We start from the raw sequence: 26,904 nt of genomic DNA, 5'->3' as shown, positions 1-26,904 counted from the left end.
AGTGGATGAAAGTGAAGTCTTCCAATAACACTAATGTGCCAAAGCCTCCGTAGTAAAAAAAAAGAAAAAAGGCCCAACTAGGTGATGCAGCGTGGAGGCACTAGAAAGCCCCGTGTCTGTGTGGGTGTGCTAGGTACACACTCACGAAGGTAGCATACGAGAGTACCAACAGCCAGCTTAGGTCCTTTAGGTGGAAGAAAACTTAAAAAAAACAAAACTTGAAAGCCTGAAGAAACGGGAGTAAAACAAACAATGATGGTCTGTGTCTGCCTTATACAGTTTCAATATATTTGGTGTGGGAGTTCTGGAGAGCATTATTAGACAGTCTGCAGTCTGTGGAGAATATTCCTATTGCTATATCTGCCCTAAAGAGGCCTGGTACACTGCTCTACATGTATAGCAAATGTGCATTTTCATTGAATAATGGTAGCCAACCTATGGAGCGCCTATATTACAAACACAGATGCCTATCCGTTAAAACCTTTGGGACTTCAGAACTCGCCTCCCTCCCAAGTCCAGGGTTAACCGTGGGTGTCAGGGTGCCGCATCCAGGGAGCACGGAACAAGGAAGACTTCACGGCTGGGATTTGGGCTGGGGGTTTGGCGTGTGACCAAGTTGGGACTGTGACAGGGTGTGGTGTGGGCAGGCTCTTTAACTGAGGGGAGGTGGGGGGGAGCCAGCCACTAGAACTTGCCTGCGTTGGCCACGAAGGGCACCGAGCCGAAGAGGTCCTCGGGCAGCAGGGGCTGCGGCACCCCCTGCTGGCGGTCTGCACCACCGGCCTCTATGCTGGCGACTCTCTCCACAGGCTTCTCTGTGGGGAGGGAATGGGAAGACAGAGGTGTTACCGTGGGCGTACCACAAGACTCACGTGCCCTCTGCTGGGGAGGGAGAGCAACAAAATACACCACGTACCAAACAGTGATCGTATCATACAGCAACCAATCCAGGAAAGATCTGGGCATGGACGTGTGCCAGACCACTGGTAAAATAACAAAGGAAATAACGAGGAAAGCCTGGCAACACTTGCTTGCTCGCAGAAGGTCAAACTCCCTATCCAGCAGCTCCTCTTCCGTTAGCTTGGAGAAGTTGTCCTCTCCGAAGGGGTTCCAGCGCGACATGTCCGGAGGGTTATTGACAGGTGGAAGACTGGGGCTGACTATCTCCGGGACAGGCGCGGCCATCCTGTCACGGGGGGGGGGACAGGGACAACAAAAGCCAGAAGAGACACACACCACAAGCTTGAGTGTCACAGCGTTCAGAACATGGTTAACAGGATGGGTAGGGAGGGGTGGCACGGCTACCTGGCGTTGGCGAACGGCAGGTCTGCAGGGGAGGGCGCGGCGGGGCTGTAGGAGCCCGGGGGGACCTGGAACTCCAGCGGGGAGACGTAGGGCACCTGCTGGGCAATAGCACACTGCTGCGGCTGGGCAGCAAAGGTCTGGTGGTACTGCTGCAGCTGCTGAGGGTAAAAGCGAACAATGACCTGGCTAGAACATGGACATGATGGACTCCAGAGACAATGGAGGGGGCTGTGGGAGTCTGATGACCCCCCCCACACACACACATACTTTCACTAGAAAAGTGTATTCAGGAAGTGGTATACAGAACCCAGTGCATTTTTTTCATAATTTGGGGGAGAAGGAATTACATTTACATTCAATTAATATGATTCATATGTACTACAAACACAATTAATATATTGAACTAAAGAAAGGTTTCAGCATATTCTTCTACCCAAAACACTAAACTTTTAAACAATGCTTGGGATAGGAGGGGCAAAAAAAAAAAAAAAGAAAGAAAGAAAGAAACCCCCTTTTCATCCTAAAGTGACCATTATGGACACAGAGACGGTCAGAGAGTGACAGATAACCCCTCACATTTTCCTCCAGTGTAATTGCTTCATATGTTACGATTTAACACAGAGAATCGGTCGATTTCACCCCCCATTCAATCCCCTGATGGCTTCGCATGGAGCAGATTGCATCTGAAATTAAACAGATGGTAACCATTCGGTGGAAAATGAGCTAAAAATTGCACCGCCTTAACATTATGTATTTAGAGAGAATCGGTTAGCGGCACTTTCATGTTTAGCGTAAATACATTTTGGAGGAATTACTGACGGACGCGACCGACTGGCATCGACTTGGACTCGGGAGCTGCTTGGCACGAAGTGCTTTTGCAGGGCGCGTGCGTGGACAAATTAGTAGTTGAAGCAGTGTGGTGCAAATCCAACTGGAATTAATAATCGAAATAATGTTCGCAGACATTTGTATGCCAATGACTCGCCCCAAGACCCAAAACAAGGTGTTTTTAATGTCCCACAACAGAGGTACTTAAACTGAACTGGGACTGAGACAGACACAAAGAATACTTGTTATTTGTAACTGTGGATTGAAAGACCATCGCCACACATGCGCAGTAGAGGGAGTGTGAGTGTGTGAACTGGTGGTACTGGGAGCGGGGGATCTGGTGGGCGAGCGCTCACCAGGGCGGCGTAGTGCTGCGTCTGCTGCTGCTGTGGGTGATACAGGGACGGCTGCTGCAGCATCTGCTGCTGGAGCATGTGCTGCATCTGTATGCTCTGATACTGAGTAAGTGAGAGAGAAAGAGAGAGAGAGCGCGAGCTTTCACTACTTTCCCTCAAACAAATGTACTTAAATACAGAACAAAAAACCCTACATTCAACAAACATTCAAAAGTTCCTAATAAACCTGCATTTCACAAAAGGACGACTGTCGATTGATGTATGCATTTTGTATTTATACACAGAGTGGTTTGTGTTTAATCCTCAATTAACACATAACGATGACATTTTAAAGTGTAGTCAGAAAAACACACTGGACTGTTTTCACTTGGCAAAGCCAAACGGGCGAAGCAAAAGGCCCGTGACGCTCACGCGGAACAGCCACAAGCTCGCCAGCGGAGGACGGCGGGAGACAGCTGGGTTAGGCCAGCCGACCCATTAACACAGCAAGGCGTGATTAACCAGCTGACCACCTGCCCCGTTTCCCAACACATGCTGCTTGTTCTCCACTCGAACACAGCCCACAGCGCCATCTGTCTGCGTGAGCCTGAAATAGCCAGACAAGAACCCTACTCGACACAAGAGGGACGTGCCAAATAAAGGCGTTTGATCCTTTTTAGACTGCAGGCCAAAATGGCATAAAAGTAACTGTTGTGCAATGGCACACGTACCAGTGACGGACAGAAGGGGTGGTAAAAATTAATTGAAACTGGGAAGGGGAGATGCTGTGCGAGGCTCCGGAGGCCTTCAAGATCTTGAGTGACAGCAGCTTCATGAGGGGAGATGACATGGCTCTGGAGATCCTCCCAGTTCTCTTCCTCATCCTGAACACGTACGAGGCCAAACACCAGAGAGGACATGAAAGCGTGCGGGAGGAATGGTCTCCATTACCGTCCCAGATGGGAACCTGAATGACTCGGCCATATTCAGAAGATGTGTAATTTATTTCCAGGGGAGAAGTGGGTAAGTGTTTCTTCAAGGATGAGCGTGGCTGGGGCATGCTGCGAGCACAGGGAGCAGGCCACCTTGTGCTGTAGATGGATTCAGAACTGAAGATGAGGACCACCAAACGTCATCCCCAGGTCATCAAATGGCTTGTTAGAACAGGATAACGGTGGGAGACAGAGAGCCTCCTGGGAATCGGGGTAGTGGTAATATGAACGGACTTCGACAACAGTTAAAAGCCCCCCCATCAGAAAAAGCTAAAGAATTTCTGAGTTTCGATTCAAATGTTTGTAAATGTTATGCACGTTTTCAGTACGTTAGCAGATAACAGTATGGATGAAGTTGAATTTCTGTCAAATACTGAAGATGATGCAAATGATTAGAGGTAAAATACAACATAAAATGAATGTCATAGTGCACACATTTAACCTGCATTTACTCTTATAGAATAGAACACTGTTAGTTATACATCATCAGGTGGAGCAGAAGGTTTTTTACTTTTGGCTCCATAACTCATCAAATGAGGGATTTGTTTTTTGGCAAGGCCCTGGTCAAGATTCTTCTAGAAAACAAAGAAACACAAGACAATTGAACGAGTGACGAAAGAGCCAGTAATAAGTTGCACTAGATTTATAAACCAGTGCCTCATCCAGTGAGAACACGCGGCCTCCATCGGTGTTTTGTGCCAACATTTACATTTATGGCATTTAGCTGAATCTTTTATACAAAAAGACAATTATGACTGAATACAACTTGAGCAATTGAGGATTAATGGTCTTGCTCAGGGGCCCAAAAGTGGTGGGACGTGAACCAGCAACTTTTCTGATTACTAGTCAAGCACCTTAACCACTGAGATACCACTGCCTCCAACATCTCTAACATCTTCCCCAAAAAGAAGGATCAGTGTGCCTTGCTTCCCCAGCTGTAGAAATGAGGACTACCTGCATGTACTGCAGCTGCTGTGCATTGACCTGCTGCTGGTGGTGCATGTTCTGATGATGATGATGATGATGATGATGATGATGATGATGTGGTTGTTGCTGCTGCTGTTGCTGATGGATCTGCTGCAGTCTCAGGTCCCCAGGCTGCAGCTGCTGTAAGACTCTGTTCTGCTGATTACTGGCCTGCATCTGCACAGCTGCCTGTTGTCCACTCCCTGCGGCTGAAGCGTGGTGCACGCGCACACACACACACACACACACACACACACACACACACACACACGTTTATTAGCTCAAGTTGAACATGGCTGTGGGCAGTAACAAACTGTAACTAAACATGTAAACACATGTACCAAAACAAGCTTAGTACAGAGGAATGAAGGAAAAGAGAAACAGACAGAAGAAAAAAAAGGAACAGAAACAGAGGAAGAAATGAAGAAAATGGGACAAAAGCAGAAGTGGCCTTCACCTTTCTGGCCGTTGGGGACCGGCGCGGAGGGGGCTGTGGTCATTTTGACGGGCGTGACGGAGTTGGGCAGTGTCAGCACGTTGCTGCCGGCCGCTTTGGGCCGCTGCCTGGGCGCGATGGAGGTTTCCGTGGGGCCCGCCACCTCCATGAGCCTGCAGTACAACGCGCAGGGCCTCAAACGCAGAGTACTACCTCCCCCGCTCTTTACAGGCATGAGCCATCCCCCCCCCCCGACACACAAACGCCCACGCCACTACTGCACGGAACCAGAGTGGCTCGGGCCCCTTGTATTTATAGCCCATGTGGCGTTTTTTTGTAGTTACCCCTCACCTGGCTTTGGTCTGGCTCTTCTTAGCAGCAATGTCACTGGCCGTCAGGGGCTCTGGCAGCGAGGTGGGGACGGGAGAGCTCTGCGCGACACACACACACAGCCCAACACTCACTCACAGCGGGTCCAGGCAGCGCCACGGCCTGGCGCCCGCCTCCTCACCCACCTCTAGCTACTGAACGAGGCGTGGAAGGACTTACACACAGGTTTGGCACGGGGCACTCCCTCCCCGCTAATCTGAAGGCGAAGTAGGAGACCTGGTAGATGTCTGGTCTCTTTTCCTGATCAGGCTCCAGCATGTATCCTGCAGAGCGGCGCAGGGAAGGACAGGAAGAGCAAAGCAAACGTCCGCGGAGGGTTAAAGGATCGGGGCTGAGAGTGTGAGCTCACGCAGAGTTAACTTTGGACGTTATATTGATGTGCTGCTGTAAGATACACCGATTCCTATAATTTCTTCCTGGTAAAATTTACTTTTAAGTACGACATCCAAATTCCATGACTTCCATGTACTGTTTAACTAGATTTTAGTTATTCATTTATTTATTTATTAATAAAAAAAATTTTTAAAAATCCATCACTTACAAATAAAATATGTGAACGGGAGCATTTGTAAATGAATGACAACAGTGTGAATGAAGATAAAACATGCAGTATTTAAACACAACCAGAAGGTGGCACTATTGGTTAGGTAAAAAGCCACACGATGGACAACGGCTGTCCCTTTCACAGTCAAGTGTTAATGCGGAGGTTCCCTTTGCCGAGACCGCTGGGAGCTGACGTACATCAGATCTGCTGATAACATCCCTCTGGTCTTTAAAAGGTAAGCGCCACTTACTGATCAGGCAGTGCAGTTTGAAGGAAAACTTGGAACTATCCGGAATGCTGAAGATTCCGTCACATATGGCAACTTGACTCTCCCCAAATGGGAGCTGGAAGAAACACAGCTTGTACAACAAGCATCCAAGTGCCTAAAAAAAAAAGAAAGAAAGAGAAAAAAAAGAGAGAGAGAGAGAGGTCATTCAGAGCATCATTAAAACAAAACAGGGCACTTAACAGAAGACTGGCCGGTGGCATGTGTTGTATGCTGTGTTAAGGGAAGTTTATTTTTAGGGGAAGTCAAGCTGTCGGGAAGCGTGGTCCATTTCCTCCTCTTATCTAGGCCTGCTCCGACAAGATGCCCTCGGAGCAGAGGCTGCCAAAAGCGGCCCGTGTGGGGGCTTGGCCAGCAAAAAGCCTTCCTTTCCTCTGTGGGGTTCATCCTTGGGTTTCCCCTGCCTTGGGTGTTGGCCCAGCATGTGGGGCGAAGGGGTCGTCTGCCGGTAGGGGCCTCCGAGCCAAGCAGGAAACGTCAAGGAGTTTCTCTCCGGCTTCCCAACACCAATCACACACACCTCGCAGGGCACGCGGCTGCCTGGAGAAAGCTGTCGCGGAGGTTACCAGAGTAAACGAATTTGGATGAACTCCGTATGGCTTGCTCCTACCTTTAAAGACCCTGCGGCCTCATGGGACAACCAGATAGGAATGAAAAGCTCGGCCCGTTCGGTTCGGAGCAGGAGACTGGAAAGCACCGGACCTGCTTCGTGTCTGTCTTGACACCTTAATCGAGCTGTTTAAAGTTCCGGTTTTCATCAGGCTTGGCTTGCGCACGGTTACAGGGGGCACCAGGACGCGGAGCGAAGGAAGCCAGGTTCTTAACATTTCTGTTCCTTTCCCCTTTTCCATGGCCAGAGCATAAACGCAGGGAAGGCCAGGAGACTGCCTGCTTCCTCAGGGCTCTTATTTACAAAGGAAAGTGGTTCGGTTGGGGCGGGGGGGTTGCGTCATCCTTCCAGCCAAACCAGATCTCCCGCATCCCTGTGTATCAGAGAGGTGTGTGTGTGTGTGTGTGTGCGCGTGCGCACACACACACTTACCCAGATATCAGCCTTGGTGGTGATGGCTTTCCCTTGGTACAGGTTAATCATCTCTGGGGCTCGATATGACAGGGTTGTGTATCTGCGCACAGGGGGTGGATCAGAGGCACATGTCAGTGTTGCCAGGTCCGGCGGGGCACCTTACATGCGATTGCATAAGCCAGTTTCTAACCTAAACACGTTAGCTGGTCACACCAAAAGGAAGGTACTTCCCTCCCCTAACATGATACAGTGGGGACAGGCAGCAGAGGCTGTAGCAACAGGACACGCCCCTGAGACATGTCCTCTGCAGGACAGCAGAGGAGCACACCACTGCTGAGCTCAATTTCAGCACACACGCACGCATCTCCCTTTGCATACTTTTGCTATCTGGCACGCCAGCTGTCACGCTGCACACCCCTTGCCTTCATACGTTCAGTGAGGACCTCACTTGTTCACTGTTCATCCAGGGACGCGTGCCTCTCTCCAGGGCTTTACACTAGGTTTGGTCTTACCTTTTAATCTCATCCTCCACGGCGGTCACACCATCTCGGAGCGGGTGCAACACCTTGTGGGTGGCGCTTCCAAAGTCGCACAAGACGTAGTTCCCCTGGTCACTCAAGAGGATGTTTTCCACCTGCCAAACGTGGTATACAGACACACAAGAACTCAGATTACCATGTTTAGACAAATACATACACCCCCCGTCGCCACTGTGAGCATGTTCCACACACGTGCAAAGATTCAGACGCACACAGCCCACATTTTACAACCCAATCAAAGCAAACGTAATGACTGCTAATACCACACATTTTCAGACCTCTCCATTTGATTGCTATAAAACGCTACGGGTTGTATCCTAACTTCAGCTTTGCCACGGCCACCAGGACTGTCCAGAGAGCACTAAGCGCCCTGCTCCTGGGGGGGGGGGGGCGGAAAGTCTGAAACTTCTCCCCCTGTTGGAAAGGGAAGCCAGGCCCTCGTGGGAGGGCAGATCTGGGGAGCACTCAGCATGCCAGGCTATGCCACATCGCTGCGGAGATGGCATCTGATGATACTAATGATAAGCAACCCTCACCCCATAGTGGGCGGTACCTACGGTGAGACTGGGGACACCTGGGCAAGTGAGAATTAGTACCAACCAAAAATATTATATTACATATAAAATAACTAACAGCTAAAAAAAAAAAAGTAGAAAGTCAATAAATAAATGTGACTGGTACCAACCTGAAGTTTTAAAGCAAAAAAAAAAAAAAAAAAAAAAAAAAAACTAGATAGATTTTCTTTTGGCAAGGGCCTTCAAAGGAATTCTTCACCCAGAAAACTGAACAGACCAGTCAGAGGCTAGCATCAATGCTGGTGGGACAGCAGTTAGCATGACCGGGACTCCGGTGACTGGCACCACCACAAGTTCCCACAGGCTCCTGCCAAAAGGGCATCCATGTTCCTTTCAGGCGGCAGCACCCATCTGCTTTGCCAAAAGGCGAGGGCCGCGCCTCAGGCCTTTCTGACCTAACGTCTGGGGCAAACAGCATTAGCCAGGGGGTGGGGGGTGGTGGAACCTGGAGGATGAAGGGGGGTTTAAAAAACAAGGCCTGGTCGTATTGGCAAAAGTGGTCGGGACTCAGCGCGTTCGTGGATCTCCTGCCTTTGTTTTCATAGAAAATCACACGCTGGTGAGGTGCTGAGCTTGGAAACCTGGAACGGTTAAATGCCAAAGGGCGAGAGAGCGAGTGAACGCTGAGAGCTGAGAGAAGCCGAGTGGGGAGGCGCGAGCGGGGGCCGATTCTCATACTGTCAGGGCCGTGCCCAAGCCCCTCTGTGGTCTCTGGGTGCTGTTTGCCAGCGATGGCGCAACGAGCCGGACACTTAGAGACGGCGTGAGACGGACAGCCTTACCCACAGCTTGTACCTATCAGTATGGTGGCGTGTGCTTCCTGGAAGTTGAACCCATGACCTTGGTGTGGCTGCCACCTTGCTCTACCTGCTCTACCAGACAAGCTGCAGGAGCGCTAATCATTTCCAACGTGCCGTTTAGACAGCCAGCAGGCTGCTGGCAGAGCTCGGTGTGCAAGGGGGAGATGCGTGGCTTTTTAACCTTCAGGTCCCGGTGTATGATGGGCGTCTTGCACTGGTGCAGTCTGGCCACAGCCTCACACGCGTCACAGAAGATGGCGAGGACCTCGGCCTCCGTGAAGCCTGCGCGCAGGCGCCGGTTCATCTGCTTCACCACCTGGCCCGCTGCGGGACACAAAGCAGGACCGAGAGCGGGATGGCCATGGGCCGTTAGGTGGCTAGAGTCCGCGCACCACTGGAAGGTTGACTACAGGGCTCTTTCACCAACTAAAAGCACAGAGCTGACGTATTCAAACAAACACACACTGGTGATTACTATGCTTAGCCTTTGGCAGGAAATTAAGCCTTTGTGACAATCATGGTGATGGGGATGTGAAACTAAGTGACCCTGAACAGGAAGAAGCAGTGTAACCGTCTTGGCCAAGAACTATTTTAAAACACCCTACTCTCATGTCCGTTATAAAGAATTTAGCTACAACTTTGTCTTGGTGACCTTCTAATGGAAGATATGGATATTGAGAAAGGCAGCGTGGAAGTGCATGTTCTGAATGACAGGTACTGCACAGGTGCATAGTGGGTGCTGACCTTTACAGTACTCCATTAGAATGAGCACCTCCCACACGCTGTCTCCTACCGCGTTGATGGTGGAGTCCAGGTAAGTCACGATGTTCTTGTGGCCCGAAAGGTCTTTCTGTGCAGACAAAACAGAGCAAAGACCTTAGTGAAAAGGCACCACCCTAAATGGAACGTGGCCACTTTTTCACACTTTCGGAATGAGCGGTTACCATGATCGTGATCTCCCGCTTGAAGACGTTCAGGTCGGGCACGTTGTTCACGTACATCCTCTTCAGGGCACAGCGAACACCACTGTAGCTGCGGGCCAGGAACACCATCGAGAAACCGCCTATGGACGCGCACACACACACACACACGCGCACACGCACACACGCGCACACACACACGAGCTGTTACAGACGCTGGTTGGGACTGCACGCAATGCCGTCTGCGGAGCGCAGCCAGAGCGGGCTCGGGCGCACAGGCCAGTGCTCTATGAAGCGGCAGGCATGCTGCGCTCTTAAAAAGCGGCCCGCCCAGGCATAAACAAAAAGGGTGTTTGGTGAGAAGTGACCGTTTCAGGCACACGCGAGCAGATATTGCGCCACACACTGTTAACCGAGCCCGACTTTAATTACCCCTGACAAACGTGACGTGAGGACACCGCTGCACCCGCTCTCCACCCATCACACCACAACCTGCTCCTTGGAGCGCAGAATAGCATGGACACGGCTCCCCCAGATCACCCGCGTGCCTTAAGTAAGCCGTGGGCTTTTCGTCTGAGGAGATTGTACCGGCAGTACCAAGAGCAGCAGGAGAAAGGCCTGCCTGATCAACTCCTGCAGGATTTCTCCAGAAGCGCGCCACTCCATCAGGCCTTAGCAGCAGCAGGAAACATGAGCCCTGGTGGTCCCAGGTAAAGATCTGCATGTTGTCGTGCCTTCTTTACACACTTTGCGGAGCAGGCTCAGGAGGCCACACGAGGCTAGACTACTACCACCTTCACTCTTTGTTTCATAAACTTAATCTGAGGGGAGAGCGAATAGAACAGAGGCCGCAGCTCTGCATGAGCTTCGGGTCGGGCCCATTGGGCGTGGGAGCGGGTGGACGGTCTCTGGAGAGCGACTGCAAGCACAAACCACAGCGGGGTTCTGTCTGAGACAGGAGGAGGAGGCGTTAGAGGGGCCCAAGGAAGGAGACGACAGCTCGGACAGCTCTCACGCTTAGGGAGCGTGGAAGCATCTCAAGCTCCTGCAAGCAAAAAAAGGGAAAGGACATTTCAAACTGAACGTACTGCAGTGGAGCTTCTTGCTCTCGCCTGAGGAACGGTGTGGTCCCAGAGAGCACGGGCAACGGGGTGACGGCAGGCATGGCAGCAGGGGGGGTGGAGGGTGGGGAGGAGTGGGGAGTTTGGCTGAACTGGCAATAAGTGCTGCAGAGGAAGCCATGCCTGGAAAAGGCCTTGTACACCCGACAAAACAGGAATGAGTGCTGGCAGCGTGTTAGTGGCCAGCCAGTTCTCATTAAGGCCAAACTGAATGGCAGAGTGGAGGAGAAGCAGTGAGAGAAGCAGTGAGAGCAAGAGAGAGAGCAAGAGAGAGAGCGAGAGAGAGAGCGAGAGAGAGCGAGAGCGAGAGCGAGAGCGAGAGAGAGAGAGCCCAGACCAAAGGGAGAGCTTACAAAGGCACGCTTGTTGTCCGAGCAAAGTCGGGCTCACTCAGGCGACCTGAATGGGGAGAGCAGTTTGGACAAAGAGCCAGTAGGAGAGACCTGGGAGAGCGGGACAATGTGCAGTGGCCGATCCCATGGAGCTAGGGCTGGCATGCACCCGGGCGGACAGGAGGGATCAGGTACATGCGCCCGAGATGCAGGCTTACGGACTTACACCCAGGACACAGTCAGCCTGCAAGAATTAGTGCAGAGGTACATTATTAGTGGATGTAGGACAGGGAATTTGCTTCATCACTTATAAATGTTTTGTGTTGCTTCTGGCCTTGAAACAACATGAAAGTAAGCATGTCAGAACACATCGTTAAGGAAGATGATTATATTTAAACTTGAATTCTACTGCAAACAAAAACAGAGCCGCACATACGAGATTTGGCAAAAGGACACTGGCATTGCTGGATCCTTTCGGCGCAGCAGAATTTGGCAGCGAGTCGGGATGCTAAAAACCCTTTAATAAAAGCTTTTCAAAAGCTTCAGCGCCTTTGTTTTTGCCAAACTTTGGCCCTGGGTATTTAATTATCATGTCCTCTTTACTGTACTCGTGAGCCAAGATGAGTGCAGGCTGCACAGCACTGCACGTTTCTGTCTACCCACTGCTCAGGGGAGACGCTCATCTCTGCACGCTACGGCGAGCGGGAGCAGATTGCGCACGCGTGCACAGTCAGACCCTGACACTGGGCTTCTCTGCCCCTCCGCAAACCCCCACGGGCGCCGTTTCTGCCGCAGAACGGCTGTGTCTTGGAAAGCAAAGCAAAGCATGTCAAGGTTTGCTGGCGAGCGAGTGAAGGGGCGCTCACTTACAGCTGCATGTTGATGAGTCAGACTGCGACCGCTACAGAGAAGAGGCCTGGGCCTCGTGTTTATCTTGCCCTGAACTCAGGAGCTTGGTATTACACACAGCTGGTTTAATGCAACGTTATAAAGCATTTATAATCTGTCTGAAGTGCACTTCAGCTGTCTTGAGGAAGTGAGGCGTGAACGTGTGGGAGGATGGAAACTTCACTGGAGAAAAACGGCCATACTGTGGTAGACCCAAATGTTCACCTACACGTTCACCTGACCTCAGTGCAACAGTCAATACAGTAAATCACGGCTTAGCTGACAAATTGTAGGTCTGGTGATGAGCACACTGTGTGCCGTGTCTAAAGCAATGCACACTGAAAATGTGCCTCAAAGTAGTTTCTTGCTTTCGTAATGTCTCATTTGGTCAAATCCCTCAGAAAAATACAGTAACGAAAAATACAGTAACGAACCGCAAAGTCTTTTTTTCCCCCCTCATAGAAGGAAAACAAACACTACTGAAATCTAAATACATTAAAAATTAAACAGAATAAAACATCTCTATGAAAGGATGCATCAACACACTTATAAAACATTTGAAAAGGCAATATTTTTCAGGAAAACAAGTCATGATCTCTAGGAAATATAACATTTACTGAGAGTGAAAAACAGGGTCAGATTAGGTAACTCACATGGGGTATAATATGAAAGCGGAGTGTCTACAGCAACAACAACAACCAACAACAACAACAACAGGCTGGGAAAAAAAAAAAAAAAAAAAGCAGGAAGCGGCCTCCACAGCTGCTGGCAATGAAACCCTATGTGCACATGAATTGTGCATCTAAAAGTGAACCTTTACAGACAGGCCTCGTGCCAGGCTGCCTGCCGAGGTGTAATCAGGTCATATGCCCCTGTCACTTTAAACCCTTTGAACAACCTGAAAATTCACTACAGTAGAAAAGGGGGCAAAGAGGAGATGAAATGTCTGCATTATGTGCTTTACAAGGAACCAATACATTACCACACTCAAACCCATGACTGGAAAAACAGGGATTTAACACGTCCTCTGGCAGGAAGTGCGAAAAGTCTGCAAGTGTAGTGCTTATATCAAAACTGAAAGAGAAGGAGTCTCACTACCAAAGGTATCAGCACTGAATTTAACTTAAGAAACGGCTCATCTTTGGCATATAGCTGTGCTAAATGTGTGAGTGTTTGAGTTCCAAATGCTGCCAAGTTATCATTTTGAAATACTGGGAACACAGCACTGCACTTGAACTAGTTAACTGGCCCAGTCTAGAGAAGGGACCCTGCGCTTTGGAGATGCAAGAAACAACAGACTTGTGGGCCTGACCCAAAACTGCTGATAAGGCAGGACAGGACTGAGAACTCGTTGGGCTTCACAGGCCACGCATTGTCCTCTTGGAAAGCCCCTTGCCAGTGTCCATCCGTTCACATGCATGGCAGTCGTCACGTGCCTGTCTGTAGGCGGCCTGTGATCCCACAGGCGAGGAGTCTCGGGACAGCAGGTGGCTTATGAAAGCCAGAGTGGTTCGCGTCCCGGTGGCGCGGCCCCGGCTGGCCGCCTGCTGATGGGGCCCATGTGCTTCAGGATCAGGTTTTCAGTGGGTCACATGGCAGCGGGGTTTGACGCCTTTATTTCAGAGGGCTTTCTGTAGATGAAGCGCTGCATTCCTCATCAACTCTCGGAGAAAATTGGGGGCGGGGAGAGATTAGGAGGTGTGGAAATGCTTTGCCTGGTGTCAAAGCTCTGCATTTGTGTTTTAGCTTTGCTCTTGTATTAGACAAGGCGGTCAAATGACTGTTTGTGGGACTGATTCCACCGGTTACGAAAAGAAACAACAGGGCTAGTGGCTTTACATGGTCCCCATACACCCAAATAAATATGAACGAGGATGTTTCGATGTGGACGCACAGTTTAAACGTACATGCTGTATATAGCTGGAGCAGTCTTGTGTCACTGAGCCTCTTTTTGGAGCATGGTAACACAAATTGACCAGGGCTTCAGCCAGCAAGGCAGCATTTCTTTTAGAAACAAGATCCGGCCCTTAATTGCCCACATTGTATAAACATTAAATGCCTTTCCAGTGGCACAAAGGCAGAGTGCTGATGAGCAAATAGTCCAATTCAAAGGAAGGAATCAGCCAAAAACAGGGATATGAATCAGTGGTATTAGGCATTATAATCTCCGAAAGAACAGCGTCGGCATTTATCTGACATGTGAGTGGGGAAAGCCGCAGAATCCTTGGCGGGCTGACGCATCTTGCCTGCTGGTTTTGCAGCATGCCTCTGGGGCTAGCTTGCCTGGGCTCCCACAGCCTTGGGACAACCGGCGCAGCCAAGCTACCTGGCCGTAATGTGATCCGACAAAAGTGGAGACGTGGGAGAGCGAGGCAAAAGGTAGTGCCCAACCTCTTCTCCAGGTTTGGTGAGAGGATACCACCAGCGCTTGGATGGGAGCTGTTTTGAACACTCTCACAGTATGCTAGGTAAAAAAATAAGACAAAAGCAATAGCATAAAACTTTGCACAGGCTCATAAACCAAGATCCAATGTCATGGTGTTATAGTTCAGGAAGCCAGAGGCATGATAGGAAGTTATCAGCCTTAAAGTCCAAGTCAAGTAAGGATTCAGCGTTAGCAGCAAAAAACATTAACGCTCAACAGACAAGAAACAGAAGGCTTTTTAGGGGAAGGCAGGAATCCTCCCTACAGGAACTGAGGCTGGACCTGCCACTCACACTGAAAAGGCCCCATCATTTCTCAAGAACCTTCCTGTCCCGGTTCCAGCAGCAGCCTCATTACGTCACGGGGTCTTCATGAATGGCTGTGGCGATGCGACTCGCGTTCCTGAACAAATGCACACAACAACACAACTGCAAGGGCAATTGACAGTTGTTTGAGGTCATCGTATCAAGAATGTTCTCAATCATGAATACATTCAAGAAATTTCTCGAGTCAGCCTGGCCTCTACATTACGGTCAGTGCACTTGGTAACCAAACTCTTGGGGGCTTTGTCGGATGGTCTAGAGCCAAGACTCTCGGAAGAGATCCTCACTGCAGCTGTAGCTTGTAACTAGATTGTGCAGCTTGACCACCCACACATGCTCAGAAAATTAGATTGTGAAATCCTAATGTCAGCAGTTTCCCAACAAAAGATTTTCATTTGCATGCACTGTATCCATGACTTGCCATGCTGTCTCAAGATTGCGCGCTAGCCAACTAGACCAGGAAAAGCCCATTCCTGAGAACAACTCATCACTTAATGGCTCTGAGCCAAGACAGTGTGAGGAAATCAAAACAGCAAATGAGAAATTAATGTTCAAAACAATAAAGGGAAAAGAGAGAACGGAAAATGAGTCCTATTATGGTGAGGCATTTAAAGCAACCTCCTCTGTGGCCTGCAGAACAAAATGAAGTGAGACAAAAAGGGAACAGCAGATTCTAATTCAGATGTTTTCTGTATTAAGTATATCAGTTAAACTGACTGTACTGTGCCACTACAGTCCTCTATGTCTCGAGACATTTTGATCAAACTTCGCCTCTCCATGACACAAACAATACTGGAGATTTTGATGAATACTACCGAACTGCTAGACAATACTAGCTAAAAGAAAATAACTTCACCTACAGCAAGACAGTCACAAGGTAGCATGAGCTGTGATGAGCTGAGACAAGAATACGTGGCATTAAGAGTCACAATCAGGAAACCTCAAAGAAGTGAAAAACACTTTAAATATGCTAATATTTAACGTTAACATTAATCGACACGGTAAAACATTGTTGCAAATATGCATAAAATCACAAAGGAATAGGGCAAGATTCCTCTTCACAGTGTACCCAGCGGTCAGATGGAAAGACAAGGTGTTCTGAACCCCTGTTTAGATGGAGGCCTACTTTTCCCACGTCTCCATCACACATTCTGTGTGGGCCAGGGGCAAAATAAGAGCCCCCTAGAAGGCCGTTTCCCCACTGGGATCTTTTGGCACTAATCACCTTACAATGGCATTCAATCTGCAGATCCCCTTCAGCCCCCCACACAAGGTAGCCTTTAGCATTTTTGCTAAAAAGTTTAATTACACTTTGCTATGAGGGGTTCACACATATTAAATATAAACAAGGCTTATCTATGAGGGCAGGAGTCCTGCGTGGAGCAAATAAACTGCAAGATCTAAATGAAACCTTAAATAAATGGCAAAAGCTATATTTAAACATTTACAAAGCAGAAACCAAAAATAAGCACCCCCCCCCCAAAAAAAAGACAACAAGCAAAAAGTTGATGTCACAGGCCACATTGTCCTCTAATAGTGCACGTTATGCAGTGACTAAAAACGCACTGCCTATTGCAGCCTGCATGTCAACGCGAAACGCGTGTGGACAGAGTTGCTGTTTCCCAAGCACTCAGATCAGGTAATCCTTGGTGGTTTGTCACCGGCTTGGCTTTAATTGCCAGCTATGATCCCAGATTCCCTGGTGCTTTAAGGCAAATCCACAGAAACTGGTAGGGATGCAGGTTTTGATTCTTCCTTGTTCCTAGTGTGAGAAATGCAGACTCCTGTCATAAAGGCACCGCGTAACCTGGCGTGACCCCAGACCCATCACGTTCACCTCGCCAGCATCATGAAAGAACCTGAACAGAACGTAAGCCAACTTGCAACTCTTTTGCTCCCTCACTCAGCTCCATCTCACATCTGTTTCATACCATGCAGCTAAGCAATCCATCATACGCCGACAGACGTATCCTCTGTGATCACAAGGCGCTGGAGTGGCCCACATAGAGCTCACAAATATCTGCTAAAGAACACAGCTTAATCTGTTTCCCATGAATCCATGCAAGTTACACCACAATGATGCCCACAAACCTATCTGCGGAACAGGTTGGCATGTTATAAATAGAGTCCTGCTTGCTTTTGGTGTGCTCTTGAGAGATTCTGCACTTGGTCGCATCTCCCCTGACAGTGCAGCAGGACAGCCTGTCATTCTTCTAAAAATTTCCAAGCTACAAAGTCCAGCATTTTTGTTAGCAGAACTGGCTCTTGCTATTTCTCAGAGAATCAACACAGAGTTGAGAATGCTCATCGCACATGCCATTTTTAGACGGACCTGCCACGTAGCACTCCTTACAAATATATCCCCGGGAGAGAGCAATACTCAAAGTGAACTCATAATTCACTCAGCAGTACTATTAAGACACTCAGCCTTGAACCTCTCTTCAAAACACACAACACTGTTTCGGCAGAGGAAAACTCAATTATTTATTTTAAATCATAGTGGGTTTTTTTTTGTCATAATTGCTAACGTAGGTTGTGAAAGTGTATGCTGCACAGTGTTAAAAACAGTCCAGGTTCTCTGGAAGAAATAGGGTTTAACTGAGCAGGCCGTCCCTCGAGAGAGTTACGGCCACGGGACATGATGAGCACACGCAACGTGCTCCTAGGAAACCCTTAAATCCATCTGGGATCTCCACAGGCTTGCATTTACGTGGGGGGGGGGGGGGTGTTGTGGGTGGGTTGGAGACAAATGCTGAAAATGTGACCATTCAGACAAGGGTCATCTCTATCTTTGTCATCCTCAGCAGATGATTCATTTAAAAACACAGCTGAAACAAATGTTTCAGTTCAAATACTTTTCATAGCAAACAAATAGTTAAATAAATAAAACCAGGAAGAGAAAGCCTGAAGCATTGAAGCAAGAAGAACAGCTTTGAAAACACTACACATGAGTAATTGGGAGATTAATTGGAGGAAAGGACCAGGGCAGATATGAGTGCAGAAAGAAAGTCACCCGCAGACTGACATGCAGAAGAAGCAATAGGGCCTAGGTTGAGAGTCACCGGGGACAGGCACATAATAAGCCTAATTGGTCACGCAGATCTAACTGAGAGATACAACATAATGACTTAATGATGATCATGTGACTTTGCTGCACACATTTATACTCTCTAGCGTTGGCACAATATTACCTGCACTAAATCTGCTTGGGCCACATCAAAAATCAAATAAGCAGGATCATAACATGGTTTAGTTCTCCTTTAATCAGGCAGGGCTAAGCTAGAGGTTAAAATATGGGCTATAAGCCTCTTGATATCAGGTCAGTCCACTGTGTTTCACCAACTATACCATAAAATAGTCATTTTACATATGAAAATATAAAAATCAAGTGGAAAACAGTAGCTTACATTGTAACATGAGTTAGGCTTATGAGACTTCATAAATAACCAATGTTATTTACCAAATAAACTTCAGATAGTGTTTATTAGTGCTCTCAGACTTCCTCTGCTTCCTTTCCCAAGAAAACAAAAGGATAAAGTGATTTAAAGGAAGCCAAAAAAGGGGAAAGAGGGGTGTGTGTGTTGCAAAAATGTTCATTAAAGAGAAGAAAAAGTCATTCTACTGCAGTATTTCAACAATCATCGATATAAACTTGGCCAAAGCAGCAAAGCCAGTCAAGTGAAAGTCTGGGACATTCCAGCTACTGTTTCAAAGATGGATGTGCACAACACGATGGTGCCATGGGTGTTAACGTAAAACCCCTGATGGCACACTTCCTAAAAAGCATACAAAGTTTCTGTTCTCCAAACATAGCGTTTATTGCTAAGGACATGCTTGATTGGGATTGTTTTTCTTCTTTTCTTTTTTTTTGGGGGGGGGGGGGGGGTGGTGGTGATGGTTTTGTCAGTAGCGGTTAGCATCAATACCCCCTAGAGCATCTGGTTAACATCACTGGGACCCTCAAGCACCGGGAAGGTCATGTGAACGACCCACTGGGCCACACATGCGATCCGAGCCACGGACCCCGATGATGACGTTACCAAATGCACTACCTCAACGCAGTCATGATAAAGATGACTGGCCCAGAAGTGGCAATAAGCGGAATTAAACAAGTGACACACAGTTCTGACAGCATTACGCTCAAACGCTTCAAAACGCTGACTTATTTTGGTCAAACAGCTTAACCGTTTCTACACCCTGGCTGCGAGCCTTGTACTGGACATCAGAAGACAGCTGTACTGCTTAAGCCTAATGACTGGATGTTTACAGGCCTACAGCAATGCCAGGTGCAACACCGATGAGTTATCTGAGAATACGTGGAGGACTGTTTGAAAGGGAAGAGAGGCTTAGACACAGGAACTTGTTATTCAGCTTCTTTTTTTCCCCCAGATTTTACTGTTCTTCCCAACTGTAGAAAAAGCAAATCCATCCAGTCTCATCTGTCTGGCTCCTGCGTGGTAACATATTAGGGATTCATGGGTTAAAGATCTAATTTTTGCATTGCCTAATTTGGAACGCATGGCTTTGATGTCACTGCAAATTAATTTCCAGTCATGCAACATACTCTTCAGGGTGCAGCTGAGAAGTGTGGAAAACATTACAAAATCACCCTGAGACTGTCGATTGACCTTTCCTTCTAGTAGCAACCCTCAGACAGGAATTATTTTGTAGTTTTGCAAGTCACAAATTACACACTAGTGACACTTAGGAATTTATGTTTGCAACAAAGTGATGATTTACATTCAGAGTTTTCACTGCAAACAGCATAAAGTCTGCAAAGATTTGGTGAATCCTGTGTGTAGTACTTCAAAGTGCGGCATGTGGTTTATTAAGTGGTCTGACTGTGTTGCCTATGTGATGAATGACTCACGAGTAAGTCTCACCAAACTGCCACCTTTTCATCCAGCTGAACAAAATGATTAATATTTAAGATGAGCTCCCCCTTCCCTCAAAATGAGAAGGGTTATATATTGGTTGGCGAGTATATACAGAAGCGATGCAGTCATCTTGAAATATAAACAAAACATGCAGCAGACAGACCATCTCTGTTCACATGGCATTTCTTCCATTTTTCACCTTTAGTCATTCTGTGCTTGACAAGAAAACGATTTAGTATCCACTAAAACCTAGTATTTTTTTTTGTAACCATTTGCTAATAATTCCATTAACTAGTAAATGAAACAGTTTAGCATTTAAGGATACTCTGTCCTGTTGACATTTTAATGAATAAAATATACATAGTTGCAAATATCTTCTACCCTGGCACACCACAGGAAAAAAATATCCAGGAAGTCATAATAGCTTGTTCTGAGTCACATGGCTCTTAAGAAGTGACCACATTTCATTACGAAGGAGAAAGGACAATAAGTTGGTTCTTATACGGTCACCAATTTTAACACGTATTGTTTATTTGACACATGGGGACAAATGTAACTTCTCACTCCTGTTTCACTTAAATCATGCATAAAAGAATAAAATGTGCATGACCTCCAAATAGGTATGAAACTTACATGAGTATACAGACTGCCTTGCCATGTATTTCACTTAGCCAGCTATGGCACATTTAGCTTGCTAATTGTCAACCCATTTAGCTAGTACCCTTTTTTAACAGGTTTTAAACACTATTGAATTTTAACTATGAATTGTAAGATGAGGGGAGGAGGTTTATCCTACCATGTAAAGTGGATTTTTAAAATGCAGCTAATAAATTGCAAGAGATGCCTTATATGCCTTTCAAATGATCATGTCTCCATATAATTTTGTGTGTTTCTTATGAAAATTAGTGGCAGGAGTAACAATTCTTTTGACGAATTTTCCCAAGTCAAAAATATCCTCCAATGCTGAACTGACCCAAATAGCTAAAGCCCTCAGTTCCTTTTCAGCAGACATATTTTTTTCCTACTACTGGGACAAGACTACAGAAAGCAAAGACCATGGTGGTCTTTACTAACTGGTACCTACCTTCATGACATCAGTTGCTCTTTGGCTTGAGCATGCATGTAAGACAAATTGAAACCACTCCGCTTAAACAAACCCTGGATCTGACATTTGATGCCCCCCCATCTTATCTGCATTGTTCAGAACAAGAAGCAGGCCAGGTCAGACTTTAGAGAAGGAGAACACAAAGTTCACGCTGCACGTGAGTAGACAAAGGGAACTCGGCCCGCCCGGTTGCGTTTGCTACCCTGAGAATACGAGACTCCTGCCCCGCATGCAGGTGCCATGCAAGAAGCTGCGCTGTGAAAGTTGTGAAAGAGTGGATGGCTCGAGCGCACTGATGCCATTTTACTGACAGCGCTCATGTTGAGTTGTGTCAGTCTAGTCAGAAGGTGAAAGAACACGTCACAGAACAGCCATTTAAACCTCATGGGACCAAGCGATAAATGCGCACTGTTTTTTTCCGATAACTATGACTAAAAGTAAATGAGAATGTTTCATTTTCAAGTAGTGGTGACATCATGAAGATAAATGGTCCATATTTATGTACTGGACTCAGTGGTCTAACAGCAATGTGCAGGGAGAAAAGTGCTTTGAACCGTTATTTGCCATCATGATAAATCACCCTTATTTCATGGCACTGGTAACAAACATTCCTTAGGCTGCTTTTTCTGTGACCGTACTGACTTAACTTCTATATCTGTGACAATGCTGCACTGGCTACAGTAGAGGGTGTGCTGAGCTAGGACAGATTAGATTGGGCAAATGAGAAAACACACCAACATACACCAGGGTTACGGTAGGAGGCCAAAGCCTGAGCTGCTGTCAATAATTAAATAAAACAAAATATCGACTGGATTAACTTGGACTGCATCACTGTCTTATTATGGCTGCGAAGGCCATCACATTTTAGCATGTAGTTTATAGCTGCTCTTAAATTAAATATTAACTTTTTTTTTTATTCTATTGAACCATTAAAGGTGCAAAACGAAAACTACCATTGGTGTCAGTTGTTCAACCCCAACAAGGCCCAAATACATGGGTACTTTCACTGGCCTGTTTTCAGTGCAGTGAACATTCTTATCCACCGATATAAAAAGAAAAATGATGTTAGTGTGAGAGGCAGCAATTCCAGTTCTACTAATTTTTTCTCTAGGAATTAGAATATTACACTGTTTTGTTGTATTACATTACATTTGGTGTGCACAGACAATACCCGGAATGAAACTGACACCACAGAAGCATTAACAACTCACACAGGCACCTGACTGTGTTGTCTAATTTTTTGAGTTCGGACGTTGTTTTCCTTCCGCTTGCTGTGGTGCTAGTAGCATATGCGTACGTCACAAAAGGCTGGGTAACAAGAATTTAAAAAAAAAAAGTCAAATAAATATTTTACAAAAACGACAACCCATTAAAATATAGGTAATGAAAGGTATTCTGAAATGAATCCCATGTTACTATGTGGATGTGCTCACAAGCTATACTATCCAGTCCTATTTAAACAGGATACATTTTTCATAAAACTGACATCTTAAAATCAGGCAAGCTCATTTAGCTTTAAGCCCATGATTCCTCTCTCTCACTAGTCTCTGTAACTAACAGACCAGGTGTGCAAACAGGACTCTGAACCAGACCTTGTTCTAAAATGCTATTGCATAATATACAAAATACACACAATGGGAGGGGAGGGACCCCCAGATGGGCCAGGAGAGAGGAAATGAGCTGAGGACCGGACGCTCTGGCCCATAAAGAGCTGCTGGAGCCACCAGCCGGCCAGGTCCTGCCTCCCTCTCGCACGCTATCCACAGTGGCCAGGGGCAGGCAGCCCAATTGAAGCGAGATAAGGAGTGACTTTCAGTTGGTCACGCGCCACTGCTCCTCATGCGCACGTGCTCCGTGCGAGAGGAGATGCCTCCGCTCACAGCACGCGCTCAAGGTCAGCCGGCGCTGCAATATCCAATGTGCTCCTTCATCACTCTGACGGAGCACCATCACGGTCGCGCCAAGGCACCACCGGCACTCTGCTTCTGCACATCCTTGATTCGGGCAGTAACACAATCAGGCCTCTTGTGCACGTTGCATCATGTGATGAATGAGAGAAACGGCTTCCAACTACACAAGGTGCCCAACAATATTTGGTCAGCAATACCTTACAGCAACATCAAAATAAGACATTTGGATTTGTAACAAAATCAGTCCAGGCCACAATCAAGCAGACACTATTGTCATTGGAAATGTATACTGTCTCAAAAATGTCTCTACACGTTTGTGTTAAAAAAAATCTGAATAAGACCCTGATTTGTTATCATCTCTTCTTAATCTTAAAAGGCGAGCCTGAATTACTCAAAAGTCCTAATTGCCTCATTACGTTACCTGCAAACAGTGAGAGGTACTGTGAAAGGTACTGTAGAGAGGGCCACAATGTCAAACAGTGGCAAGCCCACCCCCGACCCACCGTCCTGTTCTACTGCTCCTCACCCAAATGCCAGCCCACATCGTTGCAGCTTTGCTTCCTCCCTCCATCCGTCCGTCTCTGAGGATGTGGGTGACGCAGTCCATCACCGGGCCCCACAGTTGTAAGGGGGGGGGGTGGTTGTGGGGCAAAAACAGCGAGCAAAAAACGATGAGCAAACACAAAAGGAAGCGACCTCCAGCAAGGGGGAGCACGTGCCGCATCGTGCCAGCATTCCTCCATAGTGCGCTCGAACGAGGCAACAAAGGGGCCCACAGTCCACCCATTTGTCTCCAGCACAGCACGCAAACGATACAGATGTGCGATTCCATCACGGCCATGGCAGGGCTGCAGACACGCGTCACCATGCCGGCCGCTCACGTTTAAGAGCCGCGCTAATGGCAGAAGGTTAACTCAACAGCTGGCATTTCAATGGGATGGTCTACTAGAGCGTAGCTGGAGAGGGCATGAGATTGCACACTGTGAAACACCATGAATGTGTTGAACAATTACGATGGTGAGCAAATATTGAAAGCTTGTTCTAGAACTGCCCTGAGAAGACAAGGATCATGGTCACAGAGGTAAAAATAGTCAGAGAGAAATCCAACATCGAGCTAACCCACTTACCAGCCAAATTGACTTGCATTACATAATTTTACTGTAGTTGGTCAGCAAAATTTCAAGAGATAACTCTTCAGATATCGTGAATAAAGGCCAAGTAAAAGCTTAAACTAAAAGGTGAAATTCAACACCTGCACCCAATACAGATACCTAAATGTAAAAATAATCATAAATCAAGACTGTATACAAATTAACCAACACAAAAGGTACATGCTGAGAATGGTTAGCCAGATACCATCAAATATGTTGTAGGGCTAAAGGCTGTTTGGCCATTTCCCTCTGTACAAGTCCGGAAAAGGAGCACGAAAAGGGGAACTGTGAAAGCTGTGACCAAAATGCACAGTTGTTTGTGCAGTTGTTGAACTACTGTGTTGGCAGAAAAATTATGTAATTTTGTTCGGTCAGCAAATTCCACACTGGGGAGACCCTTTTACTGGAAACACATGTAAAAAATATCCATCAGACCTTTTTTTCCTCTTAGAAACGAAAGATCCGCTGCTTGTATTGTGTGAAATACTGGCCCATATCAGACCATGTACTAGATTTGAGTGAAAGCTTTAGAAAAACAAGAGGATTTGAGACACAGAGCATACTGGTCTCAGCAGGCTAGCTAAGCAGTCTGTCTGTGTTTAGCCTAATGGTTTTCATCCTTTAAATATAGCATGTATTCAGCATGCAAGCAAGTAAAATGCCAAACACTACCCATGTCATTTTGTTATGTTATTATGTTAATAATATACTCCATGAATATTCAGGCACATCCCATGACAAATCCCTGTTGACCATCTGCATGTGCTTTGGTGGCAAAACTCATGAGACGCACGAGTGTGCGCCACAGGTTGTATTGTTGAAGCAAACCTGAAGTGACAAGTAGTAAATTGACTGGTGGCAAAAATTTGGTTTGTTCATCCACAGAGTGGAAGGCAGCAGAAAAGGGGGCCGGTGGAGAAGCCCCTGTAGCGCCTGGGAGGCTTGTGCCGACTCCTCTTGCTACAGCTGACATGCGTGGGACTACAACAACAGGATGGCGACATACTGCTACTATGACCAAGGCCAAGGTTAGGGTTTGTCCTCGAGGATACTGTTAGCTTTTGTTCAAATATCACAGCTTGCCAAAACGACAAACACAATGCAGTAATAATTTCTGGCCTGCCTGGATTAGGTGTTAATTTTATGTTCGGAATCTTTACAGTGGCTCCATCTTTTGGGTTGCATGTGAGTCTTGGTTGATATAAATTGCAAGAGAGATAAGAAACCTCCAAGTTCCTTGTTAAGTAGGCAGCCTTTCATAAATTGTCAAATAGCAGTCAGGTGGGCTACTTAATATTATCTTAATACACACTGAGCCATCCATGATCAAGAAAACCACATGAAACTTTTGAAGATAGCAAACGTTTGAAAGACCAGAGGCAAACCCATTCAACTATCATGAAAGGCAAGCCAAATGCACTTTTTGAACAAACCGCTTTTACGGCATGGTGATCATACCGACGTTTATCAGTTAAAACAAGTACAAAGACGGTCTTTCCTCATACCTTCCGCAATGAGCTCATCCACGGTGACTTGGTATCGTCCGATAGCAAAGATCCTCCCTATGAAGTTGCTGCCCCCGGTACCAGACCCGGACCCAGAGCCTCCTCCGAGTCCACCGCTCTCGGACTTTGGCATGCGCGAAAACTTTTTCATTCTTGCTTCTATATTCTTCGGCCTTCCCGAGTGGCCAGCACAGACAGTTCAAATCACATAGAAGGACGGAAACTTCTATCTGCTCATCTCCCCTCTTTGTCCTGCAACGTCCCGAGATGTGCAGAGGTCCAGCACTCACTGGAGTACCATCGCAGAAGTACACACGCACAGCAGAAACGCGTAGCTGGTGTTCAGATTCCCCCCAGTGTGGAAACCTGTTTTGTCACGGTTTTGACGTAACTTAACAATAGCGTTTACCAATAATGTCGTTTACGCTAGCTAGCAGGTAGCTACTCACTAGGATTCCAAACTGCAGATTTAGTCAGTAGTGCTAGCCAGCTAACAAGACTTCAGACACAATTTGTAGACAATTTGGTCAACGAGACAGCGTTAACGAACAGCACAAGCCGGGGTTCAGTAACGCCTGACCAGCGCTTAGATCAGTTCCGTGGCTTCGTAGCTGGCACGAATTTAGCCTGTGTCGGCGACAAATGTGGAGAGCTGTTAAAAGTGGGTGTGTAGCGTTAGCGAGGCTAGCCACAGAAGCTAGGCTAGCAAACTGTCCGTCGCCGCCGAGAGCGGAGTGAAGAAAACACCTCCCCACAGCTCCACTTCCCCTTTCACAGTTAGCCCGCTAGCTTACTAGCTGGCGTGGAGCTCTGCGAGCCCGAAACATAAACCCTTCGGGAGGACGGCGTATGCCAGAACCTACGAGACAGTGCTCAGCCGAGAGACGCGCGGCTCCGGCCAAGCTTCGCGTGGAACGTCGACGAACTCAGTTACGGCGCGCGCTCCCTCGCGCCTTCCTCTCCCACCCCGACAAACTTCGAACGCTCGTGACTCTCCGTAGAATAAAGTGGGAGGTTTGTTGTTATTGCCCAACGCGGCCGCCCGACAACCTAACCCGGCGTTGTCCGACCCTTCCTATTGTAATGATTGGTGTGAGGAGCATACGCGCCGCCGACGCCCGTTTCTGATGGGACGGTGCGGATGGCTGTCTGCTCGTGTCGCCTTCGTGCCGTTTGGTTGAGGACGACGTGAGAACAACGAAGTGAATGAACTGATAAGGGATCAACTCTGGCCAATTTGTCGGGGGTCAAAGATCCGTTGTGTTTCTTACCATGACAGTCAACTCGAAACCTTAATATTTCTGACGCGGTTAAATATTTCACATAA

General features: G+C 47.4%; 1 protein-coding gene across 3 annotated transcripts in view; it reads right to left on the bottom strand.

The window, feature by feature from the left end:
• The window catches only part of bmp2k (BMP2 inducible kinase), a 33,729-nt gene extending 7,081 nt beyond the window's left edge, over positions 1–26,648 (bottom strand). Inside the window, exons 1-15 of one of the 3 annotated variants that reach the window (XM_027029713.3) lie at positions 25,578–26,648; positions 9,965–10,083; positions 9,765–9,870; positions 9,202–9,344; positions 7,619–7,740; positions 7,125–7,206; positions 6,047–6,179; positions 5,412–5,515; positions 5,214–5,293; positions 4,884–5,035; positions 4,415–4,629; positions 2,490–2,591; positions 1,306–1,463; positions 1,032–1,186; positions 696–815 (exon numbers count right to left, since the gene is read on the bottom strand). In XM_027029713.3, the coding sequence (XP_026885514.2) occupies positions 696–815; positions 1,032–1,186; positions 1,306–1,463; positions 2,490–2,591; positions 4,415–4,629; positions 4,884–5,035; positions 5,214–5,293; positions 5,412–5,515; positions 6,047–6,179; positions 7,125–7,206; positions 7,619–7,740; positions 9,202–9,344; positions 9,765–9,870; positions 9,965–10,083; positions 25,578–25,728 (1,942 nt within the window). In that variant the 5' untranslated portion in view covers positions 25,729–26,648. Of the gene's footprint in view, positions 1–695; positions 816–1,031; positions 1,187–1,305; positions 1,464–2,489; positions 2,592–4,414; positions 4,636–4,883; positions 5,036–5,213; positions 5,294–5,411; positions 5,516–6,046; positions 6,180–7,124; positions 7,207–7,618; positions 7,741–9,201; positions 9,345–9,764; positions 9,871–9,964; positions 10,084–25,577 lie in introns of all 3 variants that reach the window. The other 2 variants (XM_027029704.3, XM_027029695.3) reach the window with 2 other exon arrangements.
• Positions 26,649–26,904: the final 256 nt, after the last annotated feature.

This window comes from Electrophorus electricus, chromosome 5 (assembly GCF_041902795.1).
Source record: "Electrophorus electricus isolate QZ-2024a chromosome 5, ASM4190279v1, whole genome shotgun sequence".
Lineage (NCBI taxonomy): Eukaryota > Metazoa > Chordata > Actinopteri > Gymnotiformes > Gymnotidae > Electrophorus > Electrophorus electricus.
Note: the sequence above shows the minus strand (reverse complement) of the source record. Positions and strands in the feature narration are given on the sequence as shown.